Genomic DNA, 27,502 nt, shown 5'->3' with positions numbered 1-27,502 from the left:
AGCTACGGTGCGGAGAGCAGGGAAGATAAACGAGGTGTTTAAGACCTTTTACGAAAGACTTTATAGGTCCCAACCCCCGGAGGGAAAAGAGGAGATGCGGCAGTTTTTGGATCAATTAAGATTCCCGAGGGTGGAGGAGCAGGAGGTGGAAGGCCTGGGGGCACCAATTGGGGTGGACGAGGTTACGAAGGGGCTGGGGAACATGCAGGCAGGGAAGGCCCCAGGATCAGATGGGTTCCCGGTGGAATTTTATAGAAAATATGTGGACTTGCTGGCCTCGCTGTTGGTGAGGACATTTAACGAGGCCAGGGAAGGGGGGACTCTACCCCCGACAATGTCGGAGGCGATGATATCGCTAATTTTGAAGCGGGTTAAAGATCCGCTGCAGTGCGGGTCCTATAGGCCTATTTCACTTCTAAATGTGGACGCCAAATTGCTAGCAAAGGTGCTGGCATTGAGGATAGAGGACTGTGTCCCGGGGGTGGTGCACGAAGACCAGACAGGATTCGTAAAGGGGAGACAACTAAATGGCAACGTGCGACGGCTATTAGGGGTGATAATGATGCCCCCAGCAGAGGGGGAGGCAGAGATAGTGGCGGCAATGGATGCAGAGAAGGCATTTGATAGGGTGGAGTGGGGGTATCTATGGGAGGTGCTGAGGAGGTTTGGGTTCAGGGACGGGTTTGTTAGCTGGGTCAAACTCCTCTATGGGGCCCCAACGGCAAGTGTGGTCACGGGTCGGCACAGATCGGAGTATTTCCGACTATACAGGGGAACAAGACAGGGATGCCCGCTATCTCCATTACTGTTTGCGTTGGCAATTGAACCACTGGCCATGGCGCTGAGAGACTCCAGAAAATGGAGAGGGGTGATTAGAGGGGGAGAAGAACACCGAGTGTCACTCTACGCGGATGACCTACTGTTGTATGTGACGGACCCAGTGGGGGGGATGACAGAGGTCATGCAGATATTGAGGGAGTTCGGAGATTTCTCGGGATATAGGCTTAACATGGGAAAGAGTGAACTTTTCGTGATACACCCTGGGGACCAGAGTAGAGGGATAGATGGCCTGTCTTTAAGGAAAGTGGAAAGAAACTTTCGATACCTGGGGATTCAGATAGCCAGGAGCTGGGGAACCTTGCACAGACTTAATCTGACACGACTGGTGGAACAAATGGAAGAGGACTTCAAGAGGTGGGACATGCAGCCACTGTCACTGGCGGGCAGAGTGCAGGCAATTAAGATGATGGTCCTCCCGAGGTTCCTATTTGTATTCCAATGTCTCCCTATACTGATCACTAAGGCCTTCTTTAAAAAAATAGACAGGAGCATCACGAGCTTCGTGTGGGCAGGGAAAGTTCCGCGGGTAAGGAGGGGGTTCTTACAACGTAGTAGAGACAGAGGGGGACTGGCGCTGCCGAATTTGGGCGACTACTACCGGGCCGCCAATGTGGCGATGATCCGTAAATGGATGATAGAGGGAGAGGGAGCGGCGTGGAAAAGATTAGAGAGAAAGTCCTGTAAAGGGACGAGTCTAGAGGCGCTGGTGACGGCGCCACTACCGTTCTCACCAAAAAAATTTACCACGAACCCAGTGGTGGCGGCAACATTAAATATTTGGGGGCAATGGAGGCGACAGAGAGGTGTGCTGGGAGCCCTGGTGGGGTCCCCAATTAGGAACAACCATAGGTTTGCCCCAGGGAGGATGGATGGAGGATTCCAGAGCTGGCACCAGTTGGGAATTAGGAGGGTGGGATATTTATTTATAGACGGGATGTTTGCGAGCTTGGGAGCGTTGGAGGAAAAGTATAAGCTGCCCCGGGGAAATTTCTTTAGGTATATGCAGGTGAGGGCGTTCACAAGACAACAGGTGAGGGAATTTCCATTGCTCCCGACACAGGGGATCCAGGATAGAATGCTCTTGGGGGTGTGGGTCGGGGAGGGCAAGGTGTCAGAGATATACCGAGAGATGAGAGAAGAGGGGGAGGAGCTGGTGGGCGAACTGAAAGGAAAGTGGGAAGAAGAGCTCGGGGAGGAGATAGAGGAGGGTCTGTGGGCTGATGCCCTAAGCAGGGTAAATTCCTCTTCCTCGTGTGCCAGGCTTAGCCTGATTCAATTCAAGGTGCTACATAGAGCACACATAACGGGAGCAAGGTTGAGCAGGTTCTTCGGAGTGGAGGACAAGTGTGGGAGGTGCGGCGGAAGCCCGGCAAACCACACACATATGTTTTGGTTGTGTCCGGCACTGGAGGGGTATTGGAGGGGAGTGACGGGAGTGATCTCGAAAGTGGTGAAGGTCCGGGTCAAACCAGCCAGGGGGTTAGCTTTATTTGGAGTTGCGGTTGAGCCGGGAGTGCAGGAGGCGAAAGAGGCCGATGTCGTGGCCTTTGCGTCCCTAGTAGCCCGGCGTAGGATTTTACTCATGTGGAAGGAAGCGAAACCCCCCGGACTGGAGGCCTGGATAAACGATATGGCGGGGTTCATAAAACTGGAGCAGATTAAGTTTGCACTGAGAGGATCGGCTCAAGGGTTCACCAGACGGTGGCAACCGTTCCTCGACTACCTAGCGGAACGTTAGAGGGAGGATAGATGACCAGCAGCAGCAACCCAGGGGGGGAGGGGGGGGTGGGAAAGTTTCATTTTATGTTATTTGGTTAGTTTACCATGTCAGTTAGTTACTCTTTATTAGATTGTAGTTATCATGTTACTTGTACTGTTAAATTTTCTTTATGTTTGATGTGTAAGGGGAAAAAAATTGTGAATGCAAAATTTCAATAAAATATATTTTCTTTAAAAAAAGAATCCCACTGATGTTAAATGCGAGAGTATCCCAAAACTCAGAAGGATAACTTGGAACACCGGTTTTTAGAACACCGGTTTTTAGTGATGCATAGTCTCAATTTGATACACTGAGAGAAAAATATGTGAAGCAGGGAGTCCAGTCATTGTGTGAACAATAATACAGAATATTTATCAAATTTAAAGGAGAAAACCCACTACAAGAAAGACTACTACATATAAGTACACTGATGGCTATACATACAGTGTTACAGGAAATTACCCCTTGGTTCCAACTACCTGCGTTCCCTGAACTCTGAGACACCCCTTTGTTCCCAAACAGCATCCAATATTATATACCTCTGAGCTAAATTGAGCAAATAATTACCACGCACATGTTATGTGGCCATGTTTGGGAAAACGGTCTTCAGTTTCAGTGAAGGCGCAATCTGCTCAGTTAGACTTTTGATCTTAACCAGCTGCTGTTTAGCAATAACTTGTTTTCGGGAGACTGTTTCTGCAGCTGAGTGTGCATCTGTGTTTGTCTCTGTCTCCTTTTTTCCCAGTCATTGTGCTACGGATATACCATCTTTCCCTTTGACGTTTTCCATGGGGAGGCAGTGACATAGTGGTAGTCACTGGACTAGTAATCGAGAGACCAGGATAATGCTCAGGGGACACGGGTTCGAAACCGACCATGACAGATGGTGAAATTTGAATTGAATAAAAATCTCGAATTGAAAGAATAATGATGACCATGAAACCATTGTTGATTGTCGTAAAAATTCCATCTAGTTCGCTAATATCTTTCGGGAAGGAAATCTGAAATTTTTACCTGGTCTGGCCCACATGTGACTCCAGACCCACAGCAATATGATTGACTCTTAAATGTCCTCTGAAAATAGCAAGCCACCCAGTTCAAGGGCAATTAGGGATGGGCAATAAATGCTGGAGCATCCAATGAAGCACACATCCCTTGAATACGTTTTTAGAAAACACTGAAGTCGACGTTTTGCATATATATGTCAATTTCCTTATCTCCACTTTGAAGCTACCTTTTGTGTATTTTCTCTATTATTTTCCCCCAGTCAACTAGGTAAACACTTGCTTTTATCACTGATATGCTGATTCATATCTGGACATCATCTCTTTTTTGAAATCCCAATTTCATTTTTTAATAATTTCCCCCCGTTCTTAACAATTATATACAGATGGTGTTCATCCGGGAAGCTACGTTTAATTTCTACCACTGCTGTTTGCAGACTGCCTATAATTAATAGGATTAACCCTGTTGAGGTGTGTAATGATTGACCGTAGTTCAAGACATGCTCCCTTAAAGATGCAAGTGCATTCCCCTTTTTTTCAAAACTGAAAGTTTATTTACATGAAAGCAAAACAAAATAACATTGTGTCTCCATGTACTTTCACACAGAGCAAGAAATCCACAATTCTATGAAACGTACCAGCAGTTTGCTTATCCATCCAAACTTAGTCGGTGTGATCCTTGCCAGAGGTTGTTCCAAATTGTCAGGATGCTGGTTAGGGATGATATGTTGGTGTTCTGTCTTAGATCATGTCTAGTGACAATAGGATGACTCTGTGCTTCTGGTCATGGTAGTGTTCCGATTTGGCATCTGTTTCATCACACTGTCATGCATCTGGTGTTTGCACTTGAGATGATCTTACATTCTGGGTATATGCTGATAGTTTCTACTTTATTCCAGCTACAATCGGTTGGCTTTTTGTTTGATATTGAATTTGGATAATTCATTACCTGCATGGGGCTCATGGGCATCTTTCATCTTTCCCTGCTTTTTGAGTACTGCATCACGTATTCCTGGGAGTTTCGACGAGCGATGACTGGGAGGCGTGTTTGCATTTGTCTACCAAATAGTAATTCCACATTGGTTCCACAGTATGAAGTTTGCAAGTTCGTAAAGGGTTTACGTATTTGGTTCAAATTGTGTCATGTAGTAGTCTTGACATTGCCATGGATGGTGATAAAGGAGAGGTCCTTCCTTGCATGCTGGTAGGCCTGCAACTTGTGTTGTTGATGACATGAAATATCTGGGGTGGCCAGAGTCAGTTTTTGTGATGACACTAGGGAGTGTAATGGATCCCAGGGATGGGATCTTCAAGCCGCTGTACACAGTGAGTTTGGCAGTTCATGGCCAAATCACTTTCTCTTCCTTTTTGTGTAGATTTCAGTGTGTGAAGTAGAAGGATGTTTGTACCTGCACTGATATCCTGTTTTGCAGATAGATTGTGTTGACACTTCATCTGTAGGCATATCATCTGGGCCGTGGCACCACTGTGCCAATACAGTCTTTGAGATTCACCATATTGAATGTTGGCTCATTTTGTCTGGTCATCTTCATCAACTGACTGTATAGCTTGGCTAGACATATTATGGATCTTGCCTTGACCCTGTTTGGTATGTGCTCTTGGTTGATTAGAGTGCCCTGCTAGCTTCTCATGATGTTGAACCATTTGTTCCAGCGCTTGCTTTCTGCACTGGTACTTCCTAAGTCTTCTGGTGCCACATGCCTTGCATATAACGTTAAAAGCTGGGCAATTTCTGTGTGCATGTGTGAGGTCACAGCACCTGCATTGATTACTAGGCTTGCCTACATTGGCTATCATGCCAATGGTGGACGTATTACGCAAAGCCTGTAGACTATATCTACTCAGTATGGCTTTTTATTTACATCCATTTTGTAGTAGTGCTTCCACAGTGGAACCATTGGGTTGTACAAGGTGTGTTTCTGGAATGTTTCTATTGGTGTCATTGCTATCACAAGTTTGATTATTCTGTTGGCTAGCTCTGACACAATCATGCCCCTTGTTTTTGCATGTACTTTAAACATTTTATTGAGGTATTTTCGGTATAGTAACAACAACAAAATAAACAATATACATGAAACCATAAACATAGTGCAAAAGCCATTTACCTCTCGTACAGGTCCCACCCTTATTGACCCCCTACTCTAATCTAAACTACTCTTTCCCCCCCCCCCCCCCGTCTGCTCCGATTAATTTCCCGCAAAGAAGTCAACGAATGGTTGCCACTTCCGGGTGAACCCTAACAGTGACCCTCTCGAGGCAAACTTGATTTTCTCCAAACAGAGAAAGCTAGCCATGTCCGATAGCCAGGTCTCCGACTTCGGGGGCTTTGAGTCCCTCCATGTTAATAGTATCCATCTCCGGGCTACCAGGGAAGCAAAGGCCAGAACGTCTGCCTCTTGCTCCTCCTGGATTCCCGGGTCTTCTGACACCCCGAAAATTGCCACCTCTGGACTCAGCGCTACCCTTGTCTTTAACACCTCCGCAAACCCCTGCCAAATTCCTCTAAGCTTTGGACATGTCCAAAACATGTGGACATGGTTTGCCGGTCCTCCCGCACATTTTGCGCACCTGTCCTCAACTCCAAAGAATCTGCTCATCCGGGCCACTGTCATGTGAGCCCGGTTAACAACCTTAAATTGTATCAGGCTGAGCCTGGCACATGTTGCGGATGCGTTGACTTTACTCAACGCGTCTGCCCATAGACAATCCTCTATCTCACCTCCCAGCTCCTCCTCCCACTTGCGCTTCAGCTCTTCGGTCTGCGTCTCCTCTGACCCCATAAGTTCCTTGTAAATGTCCGAGACGTTCCCTTCTCCTACACACCCTCTGGATACTATCCTGTCCTAAATCCCCCTTAGTGGTAGGAGCAGGGTTGACACCTGTTTACGTAGGAAGCCCCGCATCTGCAGACACCTGAATTTGTTTCCTCTTGCCAACCCAAACTTTTCCTAACAACGCCCTCACACTCGGAAAGCTCCCCTCTGTGAACATATTCCTCATCCTCCCAATCCCCGCTCTCCGCCATAACCAGAACTGCCCGTCCATACTCCCCGGGGCAAACCAGTGATTATCACAGATTGGGGCCAAACTGATGCTCCCACTGCTGCCACATGCCGCCTCCACTGGCCCCCAACTCTCAGGGCCGCCACCACCACTGGACTGGTGGAGTACCGTGCCGGCGGGAACAGCAGAGGTGCAGTTACCAATGCCTCCAAACTGGCGCCCTTACATGAAGCCGCCTCCATGCGCACCCATGCCGACCCCTCCCCCACCACCCATTTCCTGATCATGGCTATATTAGCTGCCCAGTAATAGTTGCTAATATTTGGCAGCGCCAGCCCGCCCTCTCCCCGACTCCGCTCAAGCATTACCTTCCTTACTCGCGGGGTATTGCCCGCCCAGACAAAGCCCATGATCACTGTATTGACCCACTTAAAAAAGGACCGCGGAATAAAAATTGGGAGACACTGAAATACAAATAGGAATCTCGGGAGGACCGTCATCTTCACTGTTTGCACCCTCTCAGCCAGAGACAACGGAAGCGCATCCCATCTCCGAATATCGTCCTTCATTTGGTCCACCAGCCGAGCCAGATTCAATTTATGCAGCTGGTCCCATTTCCGCGCCACTTGGATACCTAGGTACCTAAAGCTTCCCTTCATTAACCTAAATGGCAGCTCTCCCAGTTGCCTCTCCTGTTCCCTGGCCTGGACCACAAACATCTCACTCTTTCCCATATTAAGCTTATACCCCGAAAACCGGCCAAATTCCCCTAAAGCCCTCATGATTTCTTCCATCCCCTCTATTGGGTCCGAAACGTACAGAAGCAGGTCATCCACATAGAGCGAAACCCTGTGCTCCAACCCCCCCCCCACCCCAACGGACCAGTCCTCTCCTGCCCCTCGAGGCTCTCTGAGCAATTGCCAATGGCTCTATAGCCAGCGCAAACAACAGTGGGGCATCCCTGTCTCGTCCCCCGTTGCAGTCTAAAATAGTCCGATGTAGCCCTATTCGTCCGTACACTTGCCACAGGAGCCTGATACAGCAACCTGACCCAGTCGATAAAGTCCCACTGGAATCCGAACCGTCCCAGTACCTCCCACAGATAGTCCCATTCTATCCGATCAAAAGCCTTTTCTGCATCCATTACGATCACTACCTCCACCTCCCTACCTTCCGGGGGCATCATGATCACATTTAACAGCCTTCTTACATTGGCCACCAACTGCCTGCCCTTAACAAACCCCCTCTGGTCCTCCCCAATAACGTCCGGAACACAATCCTGGAGGACAAGATTTTGGCCACAACTTGGCATCCACATTTAACAGGGAGATCGGCCTGTGGGACCCACACAGCTCCGAGTTCCTGTCCCGCTTAAGAATCAGCAAAATCATTGCCTGTGGCATCGTCGGGGGCAGCACCCCTCTTTCTCTTGCCTCATTGAACATTCTCATCACCACCGGCCCCAATATCCCAGAGAACTTTTTATAGAACTCCACTGGGTACCCGTCCGGCCCCGGGGCTTTACCCGACTGTATGGCCTTCAGACCCTCCACTATCTCTTCCAACCCGATCGAAGCCGCCAGCCCTTCTACCCGCTCCCCGTCCACCTTTGGGAAATTCAGCCCCTCTGGCCCCGTAGGGGGTTCCGACCTATAGAGCCTGCTATAGAAATCCTAAACGCCTTATTCACCCCTACTGAATCACCAACCAGGTTCCCATCTCCATCCTTTACTTTCCCTATCTCCCTAGCTTCCTCCCTCTTCCTAAGCTGCTGTGCAAGCATTCTGCTGGCCTTCTCTCCATGTTCGTAGATTGCCCCCCTTGCCTTTCTCAGCTGCTCCACCGCCCTCCCTGTGGTCAGCAAGGTAAACTCCGCCTGTAACCTCTGCCGTTCCCTTAAAAGACCTGCCTCTGGGGTCTCCGCATACCCCCTATCAATCTGTAGTATCTCCTTCACCAGTCGGTCCGTCTCTGCCCTGTCCACCTTCTCCCTATGGGCCCGGATCGGGATCAGCTCCCCCCGGACCACCGCCTTCAGTGCTTCCCACACCACCCCTGCTGAAATTTCCCCGTGTCGTTAACCTGCAGGTAGCTCTGAATATATTTCCTCAGCCACTCGCACACCCCTTCATCCACCAAAAGTCCCACATCCACCCTCCAATGCGGGCGCTGGTTACTGTCTTTACTAACCTTCAGGTCAACCCAATGCGGAGCATGGTCTGAGATTGTAATCGCCGAGTACCCAGTGTCATCCACCCCTGCCAGTAAGGCCCTGCTCAAAATAAAGAAATCAATCCAGGAATACACTTTATGCACGTGTGAGTAGAAGGAGAACTCCTTCACCCTCGGATGCCCAAATCTCCATGGATCCAACACCCCCCCCCCCCCCCCCCCCCCCTGCTCCATGAACCCTTTTAGTTCCTTTGCCATTGCTGGCACCCTGCACGTTTTCGAGCTTGACCGGTCCAAGCCAGGGTCCATAACTGTGTTGAAGTCCCCTCCCATGACCAACCTGTGCGAGTCCAGGTCCGGTATCTTCCCCAGCAACCTCTTTATAAACTCCACATCATCCCAATTTGGCGCATATACATTTACTAATACCACCTGCTCCCCCTCTAGCTTCCCACTGACCATAATGTACCGACCTCCCACGTCCAAGACTATTCTACCCACCTCAAACACCACCCGTTTATTGATCAGGATCGCGATCCCTCTAGTCTTTGAATCTAATCCCGCGTGAAAGACCTGACTGACCCAGCTTTTTCTCAGTCTAACCTGTTCCGTTACTCTAAGGTGCATCTCCTGCAACATTACCACGTCCGCCTTCAATCCCCTAAGATGTGCGAAAACACGTGCCCTTTTGACCGGCCCATTTAACCCTCAAACATTTCAGGTGATCAGCCTAGTTGTGGGGCTCATTGCCCCCCCCCCACCCCTGCCGATCAGCCATCCCCTTTTTTAGGCCCGCCTCCAGCCCGTGCTCCACGCCTCCATCGGTCCATCCCCAACCTCCTCTCTGTCCCTGAGCTCAAATCCCTCCCTCGTCAGCAGAACATTTCCCCCCCCCCTAGTAACAAAACCCTGTAACCCAACCCCTTTACTAAACCAAACATATGTACCCCCCCCCACTGCGCTTCTGTGAGCTAGCTCGCCCAGCTAGACTGGTGGCCCCCATCCCCGGCGCCAGATAGTCTCCCACCTATTGTCCCCCCCCCCCGCTCATACAAACAAACTCCAGCATCAAACAATCCCCACACAATTGTCCAACAGAAAAAACACCAAGATCAAAAACAAGCACACCTCCATCCCCCAACAGTGCAAATGACCTTAACTCACTCAGCTCTACCGCTAGTTCCAAATCAATGCAAACTGCATCACAGACATCTTCCATAAAATGCAAAACGAGGAACGTTTTACAAAAACAGAAAAACAAAAAGAAAAAAACCGAAAAACATGAACGTTGCAATACAAACAGTGGAGATAACATCTCAGTAGTGCTGCATCAATGTGAATTTAGAGCAAAAACCTAATTGTATCTTGTCTACATTATAGACCATTATCTTCTTTTGAAAGGTCATGTTAAAGATGTCTGGAATTTGTAACTTTCAGAGCGCTGCTCCTTCCTCAGGTGAATGAAGAGCCACCTCAAAGAGGAATCACACACAAGGAACCCAATCCTCTCTAAGATTCAAGATCTGTCCGGACTTTGTAGAAGATGAGCATGGATTCGATAAACCCAAAGTAACAGAAATACAAAAGAAAAAGCGATACAGATAGCTCTAACTGGGGTCTTTCATCGAACCATAGTGAGGACATACAAAGCCATACCACCCACCCCCACACCAATCATCCCCTCCACCACCCTGGCATGGTCTTACTCATCTTCTCTATAAATGAGGTTTAAAATGCACTCCCTCAACGCAAACACAATGAATAAAGCACACGGAAAAAAAAGGCAAGGCTACGTGCAACCCTCATCTCACACTACCATCTTAGTATAGTTTTTGCCACAACAGGATTACAGGCGCCTATCTCCTTCATGCTGATATATTGAACTCACTTGTTAGGAAAAAGACAGTAACATAAAATCAATGGCTTGGTCACAAGGAAATAAAAGTTCATGATTATTGATGAACTGCAGGATAATAACACCATTTATGGAGCTTGGGAAGGCCAAAGCCATAACAGGATTATCAAGCTAGATTCAGGATCCCTCCAAAGTTCTTTTAAACAAAGCACCTTCACCTCCACCACACCGCTGTCCTGACACCCAGGCAGTAAAATGCCTAGGACCCGGCAAGACAGGACGACCTGACACGTCCAGCTGCCTCCAACCCCCCACGATGAGCATCGAGGACAAGACAACGTAAGACCAGTGATCGGGGTGTCCAACCTGACCCCAGATGTTGAAAGTGCCCCATCGAACTTGAAACGCTCAGCCTTCAAATCGTGATTGCGAAAGTATGGCAGCCAACTCTCAATTCAGTCGGGAATTCATCCCCCCTGTGTTTTCATGGTTAACTCTCGTTAAGACTAATGATATTAATCCTTTCTGAATTACTATATCCTATAACTTCTTAACTAGTTGGCCACTCTAAGGTCTTCTATACCTTAGACTCCCTTGCTGATACCAGATGGGAACTAATCTATTTCAAACTATATTTCAAGTTATAATAGGATCCCAAATCTACAAGGAAGAATTCTAACTCACTTACCACTCAGTGTCCTTTAAGGGTCTGGACCTGTTGAGGATGTATAGGTGAGTCTTATGGGTAAACCACTATTTCAGATTTAGATTTTTAATGAACCACTATTTCAGATTCAAATTTAAAATAGACCACTATTTCAGGTTTAAATTTAAAGTCACACTTATTTTTATTTGCTTTTACAAAATCTTAACAAATTACTTCATATTTAAAAGTCTCTTTTAGTTGACCAGACTTAAGGAGCTTTATTTAACGATTTTTCTTCTGTCTTGATAGCTTGTGGTTGTTCTTATTCTTCGGTCTTCCAGCGTCTTCCGATTCCCATGGACCGATGAGCTGATTTGAATCGAATCTATGAATAAATTCGAACCGAATGGCTCGGCCTGTCTCTACCCCTCTCTCTCTCTCTCTCTCTCTGCCCTTTCTGACTTTTGCCACTGGCATTCCGAGATTTTAACTCATCTCTCCAGCGCATGTCTCATGTTCAACAAAATAGATGTGTTACATTTAAAACCGCGATTTCGCACCATGCCCAAGACTGCCATACATTTCAAAAGCACGTGGTGCATTATGCTCAAAAGTCTAAAAAACCGTTAAGCGGTGTCGATCGTTGTCTATTTCAGCCATTCGCATTTTTTGTAAACTTCCTCTGCCATGCCTGCAAGCTCTAAGCCATTTAACACCTTGCCCAAGATTCTCATTGTTCAAGTTTGCAATGTCTCCAAAATGACTGGTTCCTCTTTTTCTCAAAGGTTCCAAAAACCCGTTCCGCGTCTTAAAATAATTGATAGCTATCTCCTGTCTTTTTAAAAACTGCAACTTTCTTAACGATCTTTTCCTATGCCCGCTATTCTTTCTCAAATTTTATCAAACTTTTGACCTTGTGTGTGCATGCTATTTTTCAAGCTTTTACAAGCACGCTGATATTCCCTCATGTTCCTTTACCTATAATTTTATATGTTTACTTTACTCTGTTTATTTTGTTCCAAACTACATTCTTCCTTCCAATTATTACTTACACCCCCCCCCCCCCTTCAAGAGACCAGGCACACAAACCCACCCTGCCTGGTCGCAACTCCCTGAGTTGGTCAGGCTAAACAACGTACCAAGCAGTAGGATTTCCAAGGACTGAAGGCAAGTCCCCATCAAAGAGATTACGCCGTCAAGTAACACGATCCTCTTCTCTGCTTCCACTATTCTCTCAAGGTAATTTGCAGTTCTTTAAAAGTGAGCACCAATAACCTGCACCACAGAGCCAATATCATCGTTCACAACATCATTCGTAATGGCAGCACTGCTGGGGTGTAGGTCCGCTCACCAGGAACCCACCACTGGAAGCTTGGCACCATCCCAGCCGCCTCCGATCTCCTCAATCAATTTGACTTCTCTTAGTTCCTCATCACCAAAATCCAGCCATGATCTTCCAGGAACATAGTACAAGATAGTGTTAGGAAACTGAGCCACACCCTAATTTTTGTTAGGATGCCGGATGAGAAACCTCAAGTAGTTTGTAAATTGTAAAACTGAGAGAGGGAAAGAGCGATGACACTGACCAATATCTTTTATATTAAAACAAACTTTAATTTAAACACATAATTAACCACATTAATATCAAGGAAACAGCTTTACAACTAACAGTTAAACAGTTCTGAAATAAAAGGAAACACTTTCATTCACTATCTGCTCCTGCCTTTATATGTTTTCCAACTAAGCAACCCAATGGAGTTTAAAATCCACTCATAAATATAAGTTAGCAATTAGGGTTCCTTGCTGTCCACTGTGCAGACCTTTGGAGAGAGAAAGTTATAAAAGCTAATATATAATCCCTTCTTACATTTGTCACAACATATAACCCAAATGCAGGTAATTGTGGGATACGAATCAGGATAAAAATAAGATTAAAAGACGCGTAGAGTCAAAGCTTGTGAAAACTCAGCCCCTCCTGTGCTTCCTCATGTAATCCCCTTGTTCATGTATTCTTAAAAATACCTGTGTTACTGATATTCACATGAGTTTGGGTTAAAAACTTTCTAGCTACAGGGAGCACCTGTGGGGGAATTTTCCTGGGTTGCCACCTAGGGGCACCAAGAAAATTCCCTCTTTACTTACCATGGTGTTTGTCAGCTTCCATTTTTTTTTGTATGCTGCAAAAGACAGGTAAACATGCAGTTTTAATACAAGAGATTCTATGATAAAGATAATCATACAGTAAATTTAGGTGTTTTTTTCTGATGCAGTCTATCTTAAACTGAAAAGGGGAGGAATAAATAATCATGTAAAATGAGGTGGTGTCTGTTCTTATTAATTAGTGAGTGAAAACTCAATAATAGTATAGGATATTAACCATCTACTTCTCTTCCGTTTTCAATTTATCCATTTCTGATGTGTTACTATTGGATCTCATGGCAGCATGTAAATTGCTACTTGTACCCAATTTACTATAGATATTGTGCATTTCATTCAGAAGTGTCAAATATAGCATAAAAAATTACACCATGTAAGTATCTTCCAATTAATTTAATAGATTTCACTGCATGCTTGCTCCAATTTAAGTTCTTTTGGACGAAGTAAACTCCAGTTGTGAATATCCTGGACTGGATTCTCTGAGCCTCCGTGCCAAAATCACGTCCGGCGCGGGGTGGGGGGGAATGGTCGTGAACCCGGAAATTTGGACCGGCACCGCTTCCGCGATTCTCCGGTCCCCGGAGAATGGTGCATGAGCGCAAACTACGCGCCATTGACAGAGGCCCCCCCCCCCCCCCTCCCGCCCCGCGATTTTCATGTGCAACTGGCCGAATTCTCGACGGCGTGGTTCTAACCACCTGTCGGACGTCGGGTGGCGGCTGTGGACTCAGTCCATGGCCGCCCTGGTGGGGGCGGGGAGATCGTTCACTGGGGGCTCCTCATGGACGGCCAGGAAAGTGATCAGGCGGCGCCAATCCACGGGCACGCGCGATCTTGGGGGGGGGGGGGGGGAGAGACCTACTTCTTCCATCACGGTCTGCGGTGCGAGTCCGCCATGTCGCATGGGGCGGCCGCCGCAGGCCGCCACCGTGCACGTGCGCGGACTCCCGACCGGAAGTGCGGGGAACCGCATCCGTAGCCAGAGCTGCGAGAACCACTCCGGGGGGCCTGGCCAGCCCCCTGCAGATGGGAGAATCACTCAGGACTTTCTTAAGGAAAGTTCAGAGTGAAACACCAGTGTTTTTACACTGGCGTGGGAACATAGCCTCATTATTGGAGAATCCAGCCCCCTGTGTCTGTCATAGTTTTTGCTGTGATGTTTGGGTTATTTACGATCGAATCATGAAATCTTGCATCCAGACGGCATATTGATAATGCGACTGAAGTAGTAATCCAGGGATCGGGACTGATACCCTCCACATATTGTTGAATTATTACATACATAGAACTACATAGAATGTATGACACAGAAACAGGCCATTTGACGTAACCAGTCAATAACAGTGTTTATACTCCCATCTTTCTTCATCAAGATCTACCTCCATAGCATTCTATTTCCTTTTCTCTCATATTCATGTCTAGCTTTCTTTTAAATGAATCTATTTGCTTCAATTGCTTCCTGTAGCAGAGTGTTCCCCATTCTCACCCCTCTTTGGGTAAAACGCCTGCAGCAATATCCAAAAGCTGAGATTATGAATGTCCAACAACTGGAACCATCCTCCTTTGTGCTAGGTATGACTCAACCAGTCAATTTCTCTAGGGGTCTTTGATGTCACCATCAATCAAAGAAGAATCATAGAATTTACAGTGCAGAAGGGGGCCAGTCGGCCCATTGAGTCTGCACCGGCTCTTGGAAAGAGCACCCCACCCAAACCCACACCTCTACCCTAGCACCATAACCCAGTATCCCTACCCAACACTAAGGGCAATTTTTGACACCAAGGGCAATTTAGCATGGCCAATCCACCTAACCTGCACATCTTTGGACTGTGAGAGGAAACCGGAGCACCTGGAGGAAACCCACACACACATGGGGAGAACGTGCAGACTCCGCACAGACAGTGACCCAAACCGGGAATCGAACCTGGGACCCTGGAGCTGTGAAGCAATTGTGCTAACCACTATGCTGCCCATACATAGAGCAGGAGTAGACCATATAGTCCCTCAAGCCTGCTTCACCATTCAACATGATTATGGGTGGCTGCAACCTTCTGGGGAGGAGAGAGCAAATGATTCACAACCCTTTGAGTGAAGACATTTCTCCCATATTTGGCTCTGAGGCCCTGGTAGAACCGAAACTGAGCATTGATGAGCAGGGTATTGCTGAGAAGTGATATTTGACAGCACTGTCAACTATACCTTCTTGAGTTGCACATCATACTGACTTGGAACAATCACTTTTTTATTTCACTGCTGCTGGGTCAAAATCCTGGAACTCCTTCCTGACATGACAGCACTATGGATGTTCCTACAGCATATGGACTGCAGTGGTTCAAGAATGTAGCTCACCACCACCTTCTCAAGGGCAATTAGGGATGGGCAACAAATGCTGGCCTTACCATCTAATGGGCAAATTTAAAAAAAAAACAGGGAGCAATGAGGATGGGGCCTGGGGAGAAAGCAAATTTTATGTCCCAACACTTCTGATGCAGAGTTTCGAGCAACGAGATTGCACATTAGGAATTTGAGGTAGAGACCTATATACCCTGATTAAAATCCAAGAAAGTTATACGATCAGTTGGAACCATCTGGGTTTAAATTCTCTGGCGAATCGTGAAAAAGGCAGATGCTCTTTCCTTATTTTTAATGGCTTCTGCAATCAAGTTGACCAGTAAAATTGAGTGTCATACACCATTATGAAAGCATTGTGGAATAGTTTGTTCCATGTGTAAAAGAAAATAGCGCGTATTTCTGAGCACCTTTTGTCAGCTGAATAAAGAGCAGACTCTTGCTAAATTCCGACATAGTAAACATTTCACAGTTCATTTAACATCCTGCTTATTTTTTTGTTTTTGTTCAACTGAACAATAGTGATTGCTGTGTATCAGCAAAATTTATAGGTATTGTATGATAGGGTAAAGCACGTTTGTTGTCATTATTTGAAGTTAAAATTCCCATATGCAGACCTGGAGAATGAAGCTTTGTGCTTGGAATGCAACTTAAAAATTAATCTCTTTTGCATTGTCATAAATTTCTATTTGGAAGCTAGATTTGATAGCTGAAATAATGGAAAGATTTTATTCACGGCTGATTCTAAGGAACCCATTGCTGTAAAAATGTGAAATGATGTTTTAGTGTTGAAGGCTTGAAGTAAAAGCTGGGAGAAATTTTTATTTTTGACGGGCAGAAACTTTGGATTAGTCACCTGTGATAAACACTATTCGGTTTACAAAAGGCTTTGGATGATGCTGCTTAGAATCTATGGGTGCAATCGAAAGGCCTCATTGTACCCAACTCGGTGATGCAACGAGGCTTTTAAATCTAGCTGGGCGAGATCCAGATCAACACATTTAAGTGCTGCCAAGGCCCGGGAACAAACACCTGTGCCTGGGAGACCTTGCCATGGCGCCGGTTAGCACTGGTCCACACAAACGTGAACCAGGTGTAACGGCACCTGGGGGAAGGGTCTGGGCAGGGTGGTACCTTGACACTGCCACCCAGGCACTTTGGCAATGCCACCGGGGCACTGCCAGGGTACCCGCCTGGTGCTGGTAATGCTAGGATGCCAGGTTACCCGTGCCAGGTGTCAGGCCTGGGGTGTCCTACCCTATGAGATGGGGCTCGAGGACCCCCTGACAGGTAAGTTGGGGGGGGGGGGGGGAGGTTCGGAGTCCACGGTGGGGATGCCAAGGGGAGGGGGTCGAGTGATCGGGGTGGCATTTAAAAATGGCAACCCTATCTCTTTCTGCAATGATGTGTTGAACTTGTCATGATATGCAGACATGCACATAATGAGATACAGATAGGCAGCTAATGAACACAGAACAGGACATAACCAATCAACAGGCAGAACACTTGGGGGTGGTTTCCCCCTATAAAAGGCACGAGGCACTCACATTCTTTCCACTGGGGACATCTACAGAGTGAGTCCGGTGTATATATCACATAACACCTACAGCACATGGCTAAGAGCTAGTCTGGTTCAGTCAGACAGAGTTATCACATTTAGGTTAGCAGAGAGTTGAACTCACAGAGAATTGTGCTAACTGTGTGACAGGTTCAATAAATCAGATTGAACTAACTTCAAGGTCTGGTGTATATTTCAGTTATAGCTGCATCCAGTTGCAGCCCGTATTATCTCCGTGTGCTTAACGTGACATGGTATCAGAAGACTTCTATCCCTCGGTGGTTTACCTCAATCTGTTCCGTGACGACCAGCAAATGTATCCCGGCACCATGGAGAAGATCCAGGCTCCTCAACAGCTGCGGACGTCCGGCAATCTCAGTGCCAACTGGCGGACTTTCAAGCAAAGGTTTCTGCTGTACATCGAAGCCTTAGACCTCGAGGGTGCGTCTGATACAAGAAAGACCACGCTTATTCTCTCAACTGCGGGGGTCAAGCCATCCAACTCTTCAACTCGTTTAACTTCACCGAAGTCCAGGACAAGACAAAGTTTCAGACCATCCTGGACAAGTTTGATAGTCATTGTGAAGTGGACACCAATGAAATCTTCGAGCGCTATATATTTAAACAGCGCCTACAAGGTAAAGATGAATCTTTCAACTCCTTCCTAACTAATCTCCGTCTACTAGCGCTGTATTGCAACTTTGGTGATTGCTGACTCCATGATCAGAGACCAAATTGTTTTTGGAGTTCAATCTGATCCTCTCAGAGAGCAGCTTTTAAAAATCAAGCATATGACCCTGTCAGTCGCGATTGAAACATGTACAGTGCATGAGCACGCCAAAAATCGGTATTCCCAATACAAATCGGTTGAAAATGAGAAACTTGCCTCCCACGAGGCAGAGAGAGTGCAGGCCATTGCCGGATGCAGCGCCTCAGCATTGATGAAAGCGGCCATTTTGCGCGCTCTTCCCGGAGCCCCACGCATGCGCGCTGCGAATGGGATAGCGAAGCGGCTGATCACTACACTGCGCAGGTGCGAATGTCTGCCGACTGCACTGCGCATGTGCGACAACGCACAGAGCGTTACGACATCATGACGTGTCCGAACTGCGGCACCGCCCACTTAAAGAAACACTGCCCTGCAAGATGTAGGCGCTGTTTAAATTGGGGAAAGCCTGGACACTATTCAGCCTTGTGCAGGTCTGCACCACCAGTCAAGGGCCAGCGCTCCCAATTCCAACGCAGGTGCATTCAGAGTGTCCAACAAGGTTTACAGGATTCTGATCCTGGCAGAGGACGATTGCCTGGAGTCTCCCTACCATGTGGGCATCATCACCACACGTGAACATGCCTCACCGACATCATCACAGAGCCTGCCCATCCTCACTGTGGATTCTGCGGACGAATGGCTTGCGGTGATGCAAGTAAATCAATGCTCTATCCAGTTCAAGCTGGACACAGGTGCTTCTGCCAATCTCCTTTCACAGGCAGATTTCAACCGCATCAAGAAACCACCCAAGCTCCTTCCAGCAGCCTGCCAGCTCCTGGACTATAACGGCAATGCCATCACAGCATTGGGATCCTGCCATCTGCTGGTCTCCAACAGGAGCATTCACGCAAGGCTAAGGTTTGAAATCGTCAAGCCAGACAGGGCCACCCTGCTCAACGCACAAGCATGCAAGCTGCTAAACCTTGTGCAGCGGGTCTACACAATGACCTCCCCCAACGTGGATCTTCAAACCGGCATTGACGACATCCTTGCTCAGTATCCGGATGTATTTGACGGGATGGGCACTCTGCCATATCGGTACAAGATCCTGCTGCGGCCTGATGCCACGCCTGTGGTCCACTGAAGGAGCGCCTGAAGGTGCAGTTAAAGGATCTTCAGGACCAGGGCATCATCTCCAAAGTTACAGAACCGACTGACTGGGTCAGATGTATGTGTAAAGAAGCCTTCGGGGGAGCTGTGCATCTGCATTGATCCCAAGGATCTCAACCAGAATATAATGCGGGAACACTACCCCATTTCGAAGCGGAAGGAACTAACAAGTGAGATGGCACATGCCCGGTTTTTCACAAAGTTAGATGCGTCACACGGGTTCTGGAAAATTCGGCTGGATGAGTCCAGCAGAAGGCTCTGCACCTTCAACACACCGTTTGGCAGGTACTGCTATAATCGTATGCCGTTCGGCATTGTCTCGGCCTCGGAGATCTTCCATAGAATCATGGAGCAGATGATGGAGGACATTGAAGGGATTCGTGTGTACGTGAATGACATCATCATATGGTCCACAACCCCCGAAGACACATCTCTCGTCTCCAGCAGGTATTCCGCCGTGTCCATGCCAATGGCCAGAAGCTGAACAGGGCCAAGTGCTGCTTTGGCATGTCGACACTGAAGTTCTTAGGTGACCAGATATCTCAGCAGGGTGTGCGCCCGGACACAGACAAGGTCAAGGCCATTGAAGCCATGAAGACCCCTGAAGACAAGACGGCGGTGCTGCGCTTCCTAGGCATGGTAAACGTTTTGGGTAAGTTTATCCCAAACTTGGCCTCACACACCACGGCCCTCAGACACCTGGTGAAAAAATCTACTGCCTTTGAGTGGCAGGCAGCTCATCAAGCAGAGTGGTTGGAGCTGAAAGCCAAGCTCACCACTGCACATGTATTGGTATTTTTTGATCCTGACAGGGAAACAAAAATCTCGACAGATGCGAGCCAGGACAGCATCGGCGCAGTGTTGCTCCAGCGCGATGACACTTCATCCTGGACACCGGTTGCCTACGCATCACAGGCGATGACACCCACCGAGCAGCAGTACGTCCAAATTGAAACGGAATGCCTGGGTCTTCTCACTGGAGTTCTCAAGTTCCACGATTATGTCTACGGCCTGCCGACGTTCACCGTCGAGACGGACCACAGGCCTCTGGTCCACATTATCCACCAGGACCTGAACGACATGACGCCCCGGCTGCAGCGCATCCTCCTCAGACTCAGAAGGTACGACTTTGAACTCGTGTACACGCCTGGCAAGGAGCTCATTATTGCGGATGCCTTGTCCCGCTCCATAAACTTGCCTGCTGACCCGCCGGCACTCATCCAACAGATCGAATCACAGGTGCAGCTGTGGGCCAGCAATCTCCCGGCTTCGGATGAAACGGTGATCCGCATTCGCGACGAGACAGTCAAAAACCCTCTTATGCAACGTGTCATGCGTCACCTCGCCAATGGCTGGCAAAAAGGGCAGTGCCCTCAATTCTTCAATGTGAACGATCTGGCGGTGGTTGATGGTATCCTCCTCAAGCTGGACCACATTGTCATTCCATTCAGTCTCCAGAGCTTGGTGCTCCAGCAAATACACGAGGGACATCTGGGTGTCAAGAAGTGCAGGCGCTGAGCCAGGCAAGCTGTCTACTGGCCTGGGATTAGTCAGGACATCTAAAATATGATCCTCAACTGTCTGACCTGTCAACGCTTCCAGCCAGCACTGAGCAAGGAGACGCTTCAGCAGCACAAAATCGTGGTCCAAGGTGGGCATCGACCACTTTCACACCAATGGTCGTGATTATGTGCTAATCATTGATTATTTTTCCAACTACCCAGAAGTCGTGAAGCTCTCGGACCTCACATCCAAGACCGTCATCGAGGCCTATAAGGAGATGTTCTCCAGGCATGGTATTGCACTCACTGTCATGAGTGACAACGGTCCTTGCTTTAGCAGCCAAGAGTGGTCAAGATTTGTCCAGCTACATCAGTTTCATCACGCCACATTACCCGCAGTCCAATGGGAAGGTTGAGAAAGGGATGCACAGAGTGAAACAGCTCATCTGCAAGGCCGCGGATTCTGCTTCTGACGTCAACCTTACGCTGCTTGCGTACAAGGCAACCCCTCTGTCTACCGGCATGTCACCTGCTCAACTCCTGATGACCAGGGACCTGCGGACGACTCTTCCAGCCATACACTTGCCTGATCTGGATCACCTCCTGGTGCTGCAGAAAGTGCAGAAACTCAGGGACCGGCAAAAGCAGGGCTATGATGCTCATGCCACCGATTTGCCTGTGCTATCCCCGGCGGATGCTGTTCGGATCCAGCTGCCTGATGGAGGCTGGTCAGCTCCAGCGGTTGTTCTTCAACAGGCTGCTCCTCGATCGTATGTTGTGCGTATGGGTAATGTCTCTGTTGTGCGGTGAAACAGACGGGCACTGCGCACAGTTGCCCGCCCGCAACCACATTCTTCGTTGTTTCCATCTGTTATTGTGCCTCGAACCACGAGGCCACCAGTCCGGCTGTAATCCCGCCCATCAAGGCGCTGTCGTCCCCACCACCACCTCTCCTACGGTCGACCAGGACCAGACGCAAGCCCCAGAGACTGGACTTATGAACATTTGTTTTGTTTGCTATGTTCTGTTTTTGCACATTAGACACCTGTTTTCACATGTACATATGTTCCCATCTGCCATTTTATGTAAATAAGTTAGTTTTTCGGCCTACACATGTAAATACTTTCACATATGCTACAGAGAAACATTTCAAAATGGGAGATGTCATGATATGCAGACATGCACAGAATGAGATACAGATAGGCAGCTAATGAACACAGAGAACAGGACATAACCAATCAGCAGGCAGAACACTTGGGGGTGGTTTCCCACTATAAAAGGCACGAGGCACTCACACTCTGCCTCTTTCCACTGGGGACATCTACAGAGTGAGTCCGGTGTATATATCACATAACACCTACAGCACGTGGCTAAGTGCTAGTCTGGTTCAGTTAGACAGAGTAATCACACTTAGGTGAGCAGAGAGTCGAACTCACAGAGAGCTGTGCTAACTGTGTGGCAGGTTCAATAAATCAGATTGAACTAACTTCAAGGTCTGGAGTATATTTTAGTTATAGTTGCATCCAGTTGCAGCCCGTGTTATCTCAGTGTGCTTAACACGACACTCGTCAGTGGAGGAAATGAAGGTAAGTGCAGCCTTGGCAGGGCATTCCTTGCCAAGGCCAAAAATGAGTCCCATTCGATAACAGGATTGTTTCCCTAAATGTGCCCAAAATGGGACTCTGTATTTTCCCATTACATTTCGTTCTGTATCTGGTAGATCAAAACCAAGTCAGAAAAATTGTCCTTTTCAGAGAACAGTTGTGTACAAACCTGTGTGTTGTTGCCTTCATATGTTTGGACTTCAGAACAGGTTAACTGTCCCGCAGTGATTGAACATGTAGTCATAATTATTTAGATTGAATCAGAATTGAAGAGAAAGTCTGTCTATCATTCATTCTGGTCTAAACTGAGTAAATAGAAACAGCTGCAATTAAAATAATTAGGGTGATGCATCAATCAACAGAGCAGAATGAATATGGAGCTTAATTAGATGATTTTCTTTTTTTAAATTCTCTATTTTAAAAAAAAGACGAATTAAATACAGATTTCAGTTTAGTTTGCTTTTTCCTCACTTTGCTTCAAATATAGACCAGTTGAATTTTTAAAAAAATGAAATGTAGAGAAATTCAATCCCGGTGCAGGAAAATCAGTCAAGCTCGTTGCAATCTCCTTCCTGAGACATCCCAAAATGCGACAGTTGTACGTTGACAACCATGATGGATCACCATCAAATAATGGCACCTGCTCACAGTGATTAGTATGTTGGAGTCAGCGCTTAACCAGATCTCCCTGACTGCGGGTTCTTTTGATCCCCATTCTGTTTTATTGTCATGCTGGTGCTATATTTCTGCTACAATGACAGAACTCTGCACACCACAGCTTAAATGAGCCATTAACATGGTCAAAAGATGCTTTGTAGCAATGTGACATGGAATAGTCCAGGCCAGAAGTGATCTGGTTTGATTGTTAGTGGAGTTTCATTAGCTGACCTTATGTTGCCTTCAGGATGTCCTGTTGGGGAAGAAACAAACTGGGATCCCAGTCCTGATTTTTCAACATACATTCCGCAAAATAAGAGAGTAATGTTGGCTGAGAACAGGTTATGGCCTCCACTAAACACATAACCAATTTATACACACTGCCATCACGTGAAAAAAAAAATGGTCACCAAAAAGAACAGGAGAGATAGAAGTCTGCGTGAGTTGCTATGTTCAAATGAGGCAGATAAAGGACGAACAATATCAAAGGGAAAAGATAGAGGAGAATACAGAATCCTCAAAACCATCTCATTATTGTCTAACTGCTGTAAAATTCTAAAGCAACAAACCTACGATCAACTCTGTATCATTTGGCCCATAAAGTGTCACTGGTAATTCTGGGTAAGACTGCCTCAAGTAGTCACAAGTGACGTTAAATTAATAAAGTTAAATATTCAAACATGTCCGTGAATACTTAAGCAAGTGAATAACATTGACCTTTGGCACTGACGCTTTAATTCCTCCTGGCCTGGATAGCTACGTTTTGCTTTTAGAAACTTCACTCCTATTTTCCCCTCTGCAGCATCTGTGCCTCTTCTCATTTTGCTTGTGCAATATTAGCTACTTATTTAAAAAATAGCTTAACCTCCCTGCAAACTTAGGGCAGGGGTCAGAATGGCTTTACATATGCTGCACTGCATGTGCTCTTGTTGGAGTTACGAAAACTGTATAACTAAAAGGAGCCCGTTGTTAGAAGCTTGATTTCTTTCTTTTTAATATTTCATTTCTTGTTCAATTTCTACTACCTGTCTATATGTTTCATATAGATTCACTTAATCCGTTATTCATGTAATGGATTTGTGAAATGCATACTTAAGTATATTTTAAATGAATGCTGCTTGCAAAAAATTGTGAAAGTGCAGGATATTTGTGTGTTTATTTGGATTTATTGTGGAGGTGATATCCAATTGCTGAAATGAAACTAAAATCCAATATTAATTATTGAAATTAGATGGGAACCCCCACATTAATACAGTAATGTTCCTGCACTATTCACGAGGGATGAGCGCTTGAATTTTGGCTTTGGCTTTAGAAGATGAACGTTTGTCTATTCATAAAGGCCAAGTCAAAGAACAATTCTGACAGCCCAGAGCAGTGTGCTATCTTCTCTTGATAACCAAGGAACAGAAGCATATTCCCCTATTAAACGTCCATACATCACAAGCATATGCATCACTAGACTGACAGGGAATGTGCACATAAACACATGACAAGATAAACAGAGCATGTTATGCATGTTAGTCAAACTCTTACCCGCAGCAACAATCAATACTGATATCAGACAAGAGAACATAGATACACAGCCATCACACACAATTAACAACAAAATCTGTCCCTGCTGAGATCCCTCTCATTTTCCCTTCCAAACTGCCTGCACTATTATGGAAACCTAGCATAGCATACGGTCGTGACCAGCCCCTCTGCCCTGCCCAAAAAACACCTAAAATGTTACTATTACAGGGCCATCAAGACTAAAACAGACCGTATAAGATCACTGAAGATTGGAGTTGTGTTTCTAATTAAGGAATATAGTCTTCTGTTCTTCAACAAATCGGCCAGGAATCAAGTTTTCAAAAAATGTTTTAAGTGCTATTATTTGAGCACAACAATCAAATTAAAAGGACCAAGACCTGGAAAACTCATTATCCTTGTGAATAAATTCAGATGTTAAATTCTGACCGCTTTGGGATTTCAGTTTGGTTGAGCGTTCATCCCTGTCAGTCACAGAGGTTGCTTATCAGTAAAATGTCACTTTGCAGCAGTTTGAATTACAGGAATTGAAAGCTCCTGTTATTTGCTTGCTAACAGTATAATACCACACTGCATTGCCAATGATTTCATTTCTTACACTATGACTCTTCTTTTCTTAATTCCCACATGACAGCAAGGTGGGAGTGAAATCACCCCCACTCCCCGGGAGAGGGTGTTACGTCACAGGGTAACTTTCCAGGATCAGATGGTCCCAAGTCGTCAGGAGGTAAAGGCTTAATAAGCACGTACTTGTAGTGCTGGACTTCTGTCATAAGCTCGAAAGGAATCTTGAGATCTGAATTACAAGAAGTCATGCTTTACCTGCCCATGCAAAAGTCACACCAGCATTATTAACCGGCTTTTCCCCAGCAATAACAAATTGGCCAATTTTTGTGAAATGAGTGCATTTTGTGGCTTGAAATCCTTGCAGAACTGTCATTTGCATGTAATTAATTCCATCTTTAAATACTGCATTTCAGCCAAACCAATTGTTCTGTGCAATATCTTGGTGGTATGAAATAATCTTCAATAAAGTTGAAATTGTAGTACATTGTTGGAAAAATCCATAAGGTTAGTGAGTAACTAACCATATGTAAAGTTCTCTTCCAAAAGTGGTGTGCAACCAAATATTATTGTATTACAAAATTGAAACTGTCTTGCACTGAAGAGATTTTTTATGAGACACATTGTTTTGTTGAAGAAAATGAAAGGAACACATCAGGATGGGTCTAATTTCCAAAAATGTGCTTTTCACAAATCTTTTTCAAAAATTGAGTTAATAATGAGCTGTCTGGCTTTCCATTTGCAGGTATCACTGTTTTTTGAGGCTATGAGCAGGAACCTGAGTCTACAAATTACATGATGTTCCAACCATGATTCTGGAGCTATTCCCGCAGGAAGGGAATTCATAAAATAGGGTGCATCCAAGAATCTTTGGGTTTCTACCGACTTCTTAACTTTCCATGCTTTTGTGAGCACACCTCGCTTGTTAAGTGTGGTACACGTTGGGTCTTTGTTTCCCCAGGCTACTCGGAGATTCCCACCATTTGCATTCCAGTGGGAGACCGATGAGACTGCTGAGAGCAGAGTTTTAATTCTGGCTAGGTCAACATTGAATTATCAATGGCAAGGTGTTGCTCCAAAGTCACACGCGCTCCATGGTCAAGTGCTCTGCTGCTAGAGGCACAGGCACCTCACTCCCATGACATTGTTGTTTAAATGTCCTCCACCCAGGAATTGGGCTCGGGTGACCACTAGGCCAGGAGTTCTGTGCTTCCATCCTTCTGATAGCGCAACAGTACAACAATGGTTCAATGTCCTGTTTCTCTGAGGGTAATTTTTAAACATCAAAGTTAATGGGTTGGGTTGGGGAGAGATAAAAGTGTTAAATATCTGAAACATACTTTTATTAATACTCTTTCATGGGATGTGGGTGTTGTTGGCAAGGCCAGCATTTGTTGCCCATTCCAAATTGCCCTTGAACTGAATGGCTTGTGAGGCCATTTCGGAAAGAAGTTAAAAGTCAACCACATTGATGTGGACCTGGAGTCACATGCAAGCCAGACCAGGTAGGGATGGTGGATTTTCTTTTCTTTATTATTTCATGTGATTTGAGCATTACTGGTAAGTCCTGCATTTCTTTCCCATCCCCAATTGCTCCAAAACTGTTTGGCTTGCTAGGCCATGTCAGAGTCAACCACATTGCTGTGTGTCTGGAGTTGCATGTAGACCAGACCGGGTAAGGATGGCAGATTTCCTTCCCTAATGGACATTCGTGAACTCAATATGTTTTCATGACAATTAACAAGGGTTTTGTGGTCACCATTACTGAAACTAGTGTGTTTTTTTAAATCCAGATTTATTTATTGAATTTAAATTTCACCAGCTGCCATGGTGGGATTTGAAACGATGTTCCCAGAAGTTCAACCTGGATCTCTGGAATTACTGGTCCTGTGACATTATCAAATTCTGTTCTAACAGAGGTTGTCACAGGTGGAGTGGACACCCAACTAGCTGCAGAAAGCGAGTTGGTAATTTAAGTATTATAATGAGGCTATTTGCCTCAGAATTAACCACACTCTTAAATTTAACGCAGGCCTTGGGAAACCCAGCAGCAAAAAAGAGATGAGGACTGCTGGTTCCAGGAGGTAATTTGTCTTCCTATTGAACTGCTGGACCCAGTGTGCTTGCAACAACCATGACTCCCCCACTACCGTTTCCCCCCCCCCCCCCCACTTTTCTGATCTCCTCGCTATTCTGATCTTTCCCTGATCTTTGCCGCAACCCTGGCCTGTGATTACCCCTCTAGCTTTGATCTTTCAATCACTCTCTCCCTCTTTATTCTCTGACTGCAACCTGGTGCTTGAGCCAGCCGGCTATTCGATCTGGCTGACTGAAGTTGGGAAATGGAAATAAAAATGTTAATCAGGTCCTGCCATTAAACATGACAGAAAGTGAAGGTAAGC

General features: G+C 46.3%; 1 protein-coding gene across 24 annotated transcripts in view; it reads left to right on the top strand.

Annotated features, from left to right (window-relative positions):
- Window positions 1–27,502, top strand: part of ank2b (ankyrin 2b, neuronal) — a 1,300,297-nt gene that overhangs the window by 428,344 nt on the left and 844,451 nt on the right. For 22 of the 24 annotated variants that reach the window (XM_072495874.1, XM_072495872.1, XM_072495870.1 and 19 more), the window contains one exon: window positions 25,171–25,263. The exons of the other annotated variants lie outside the window; for them this stretch is intronic. In XM_072495874.1, coding sequence (XP_072351975.1) covers window positions 25,171–25,263 — 93 coding nt within the window. The remainder of the gene's footprint in view (window positions 1–25,170; window positions 25,264–27,502) is intronic. 24 annotated transcript variants of the gene reach the window in all.

The sequence above is a fragment of the Scyliorhinus torazame genome, chromosome 3 (assembly GCF_047496885.1).
Source record: "Scyliorhinus torazame isolate Kashiwa2021f chromosome 3, sScyTor2.1, whole genome shotgun sequence".
Lineage (NCBI taxonomy): Eukaryota > Metazoa > Chordata > Chondrichthyes > Carcharhiniformes > Scyliorhinidae > Scyliorhinus > Scyliorhinus torazame.
This window is presented reverse-complemented; position numbering and strand designations above follow the sequence as displayed.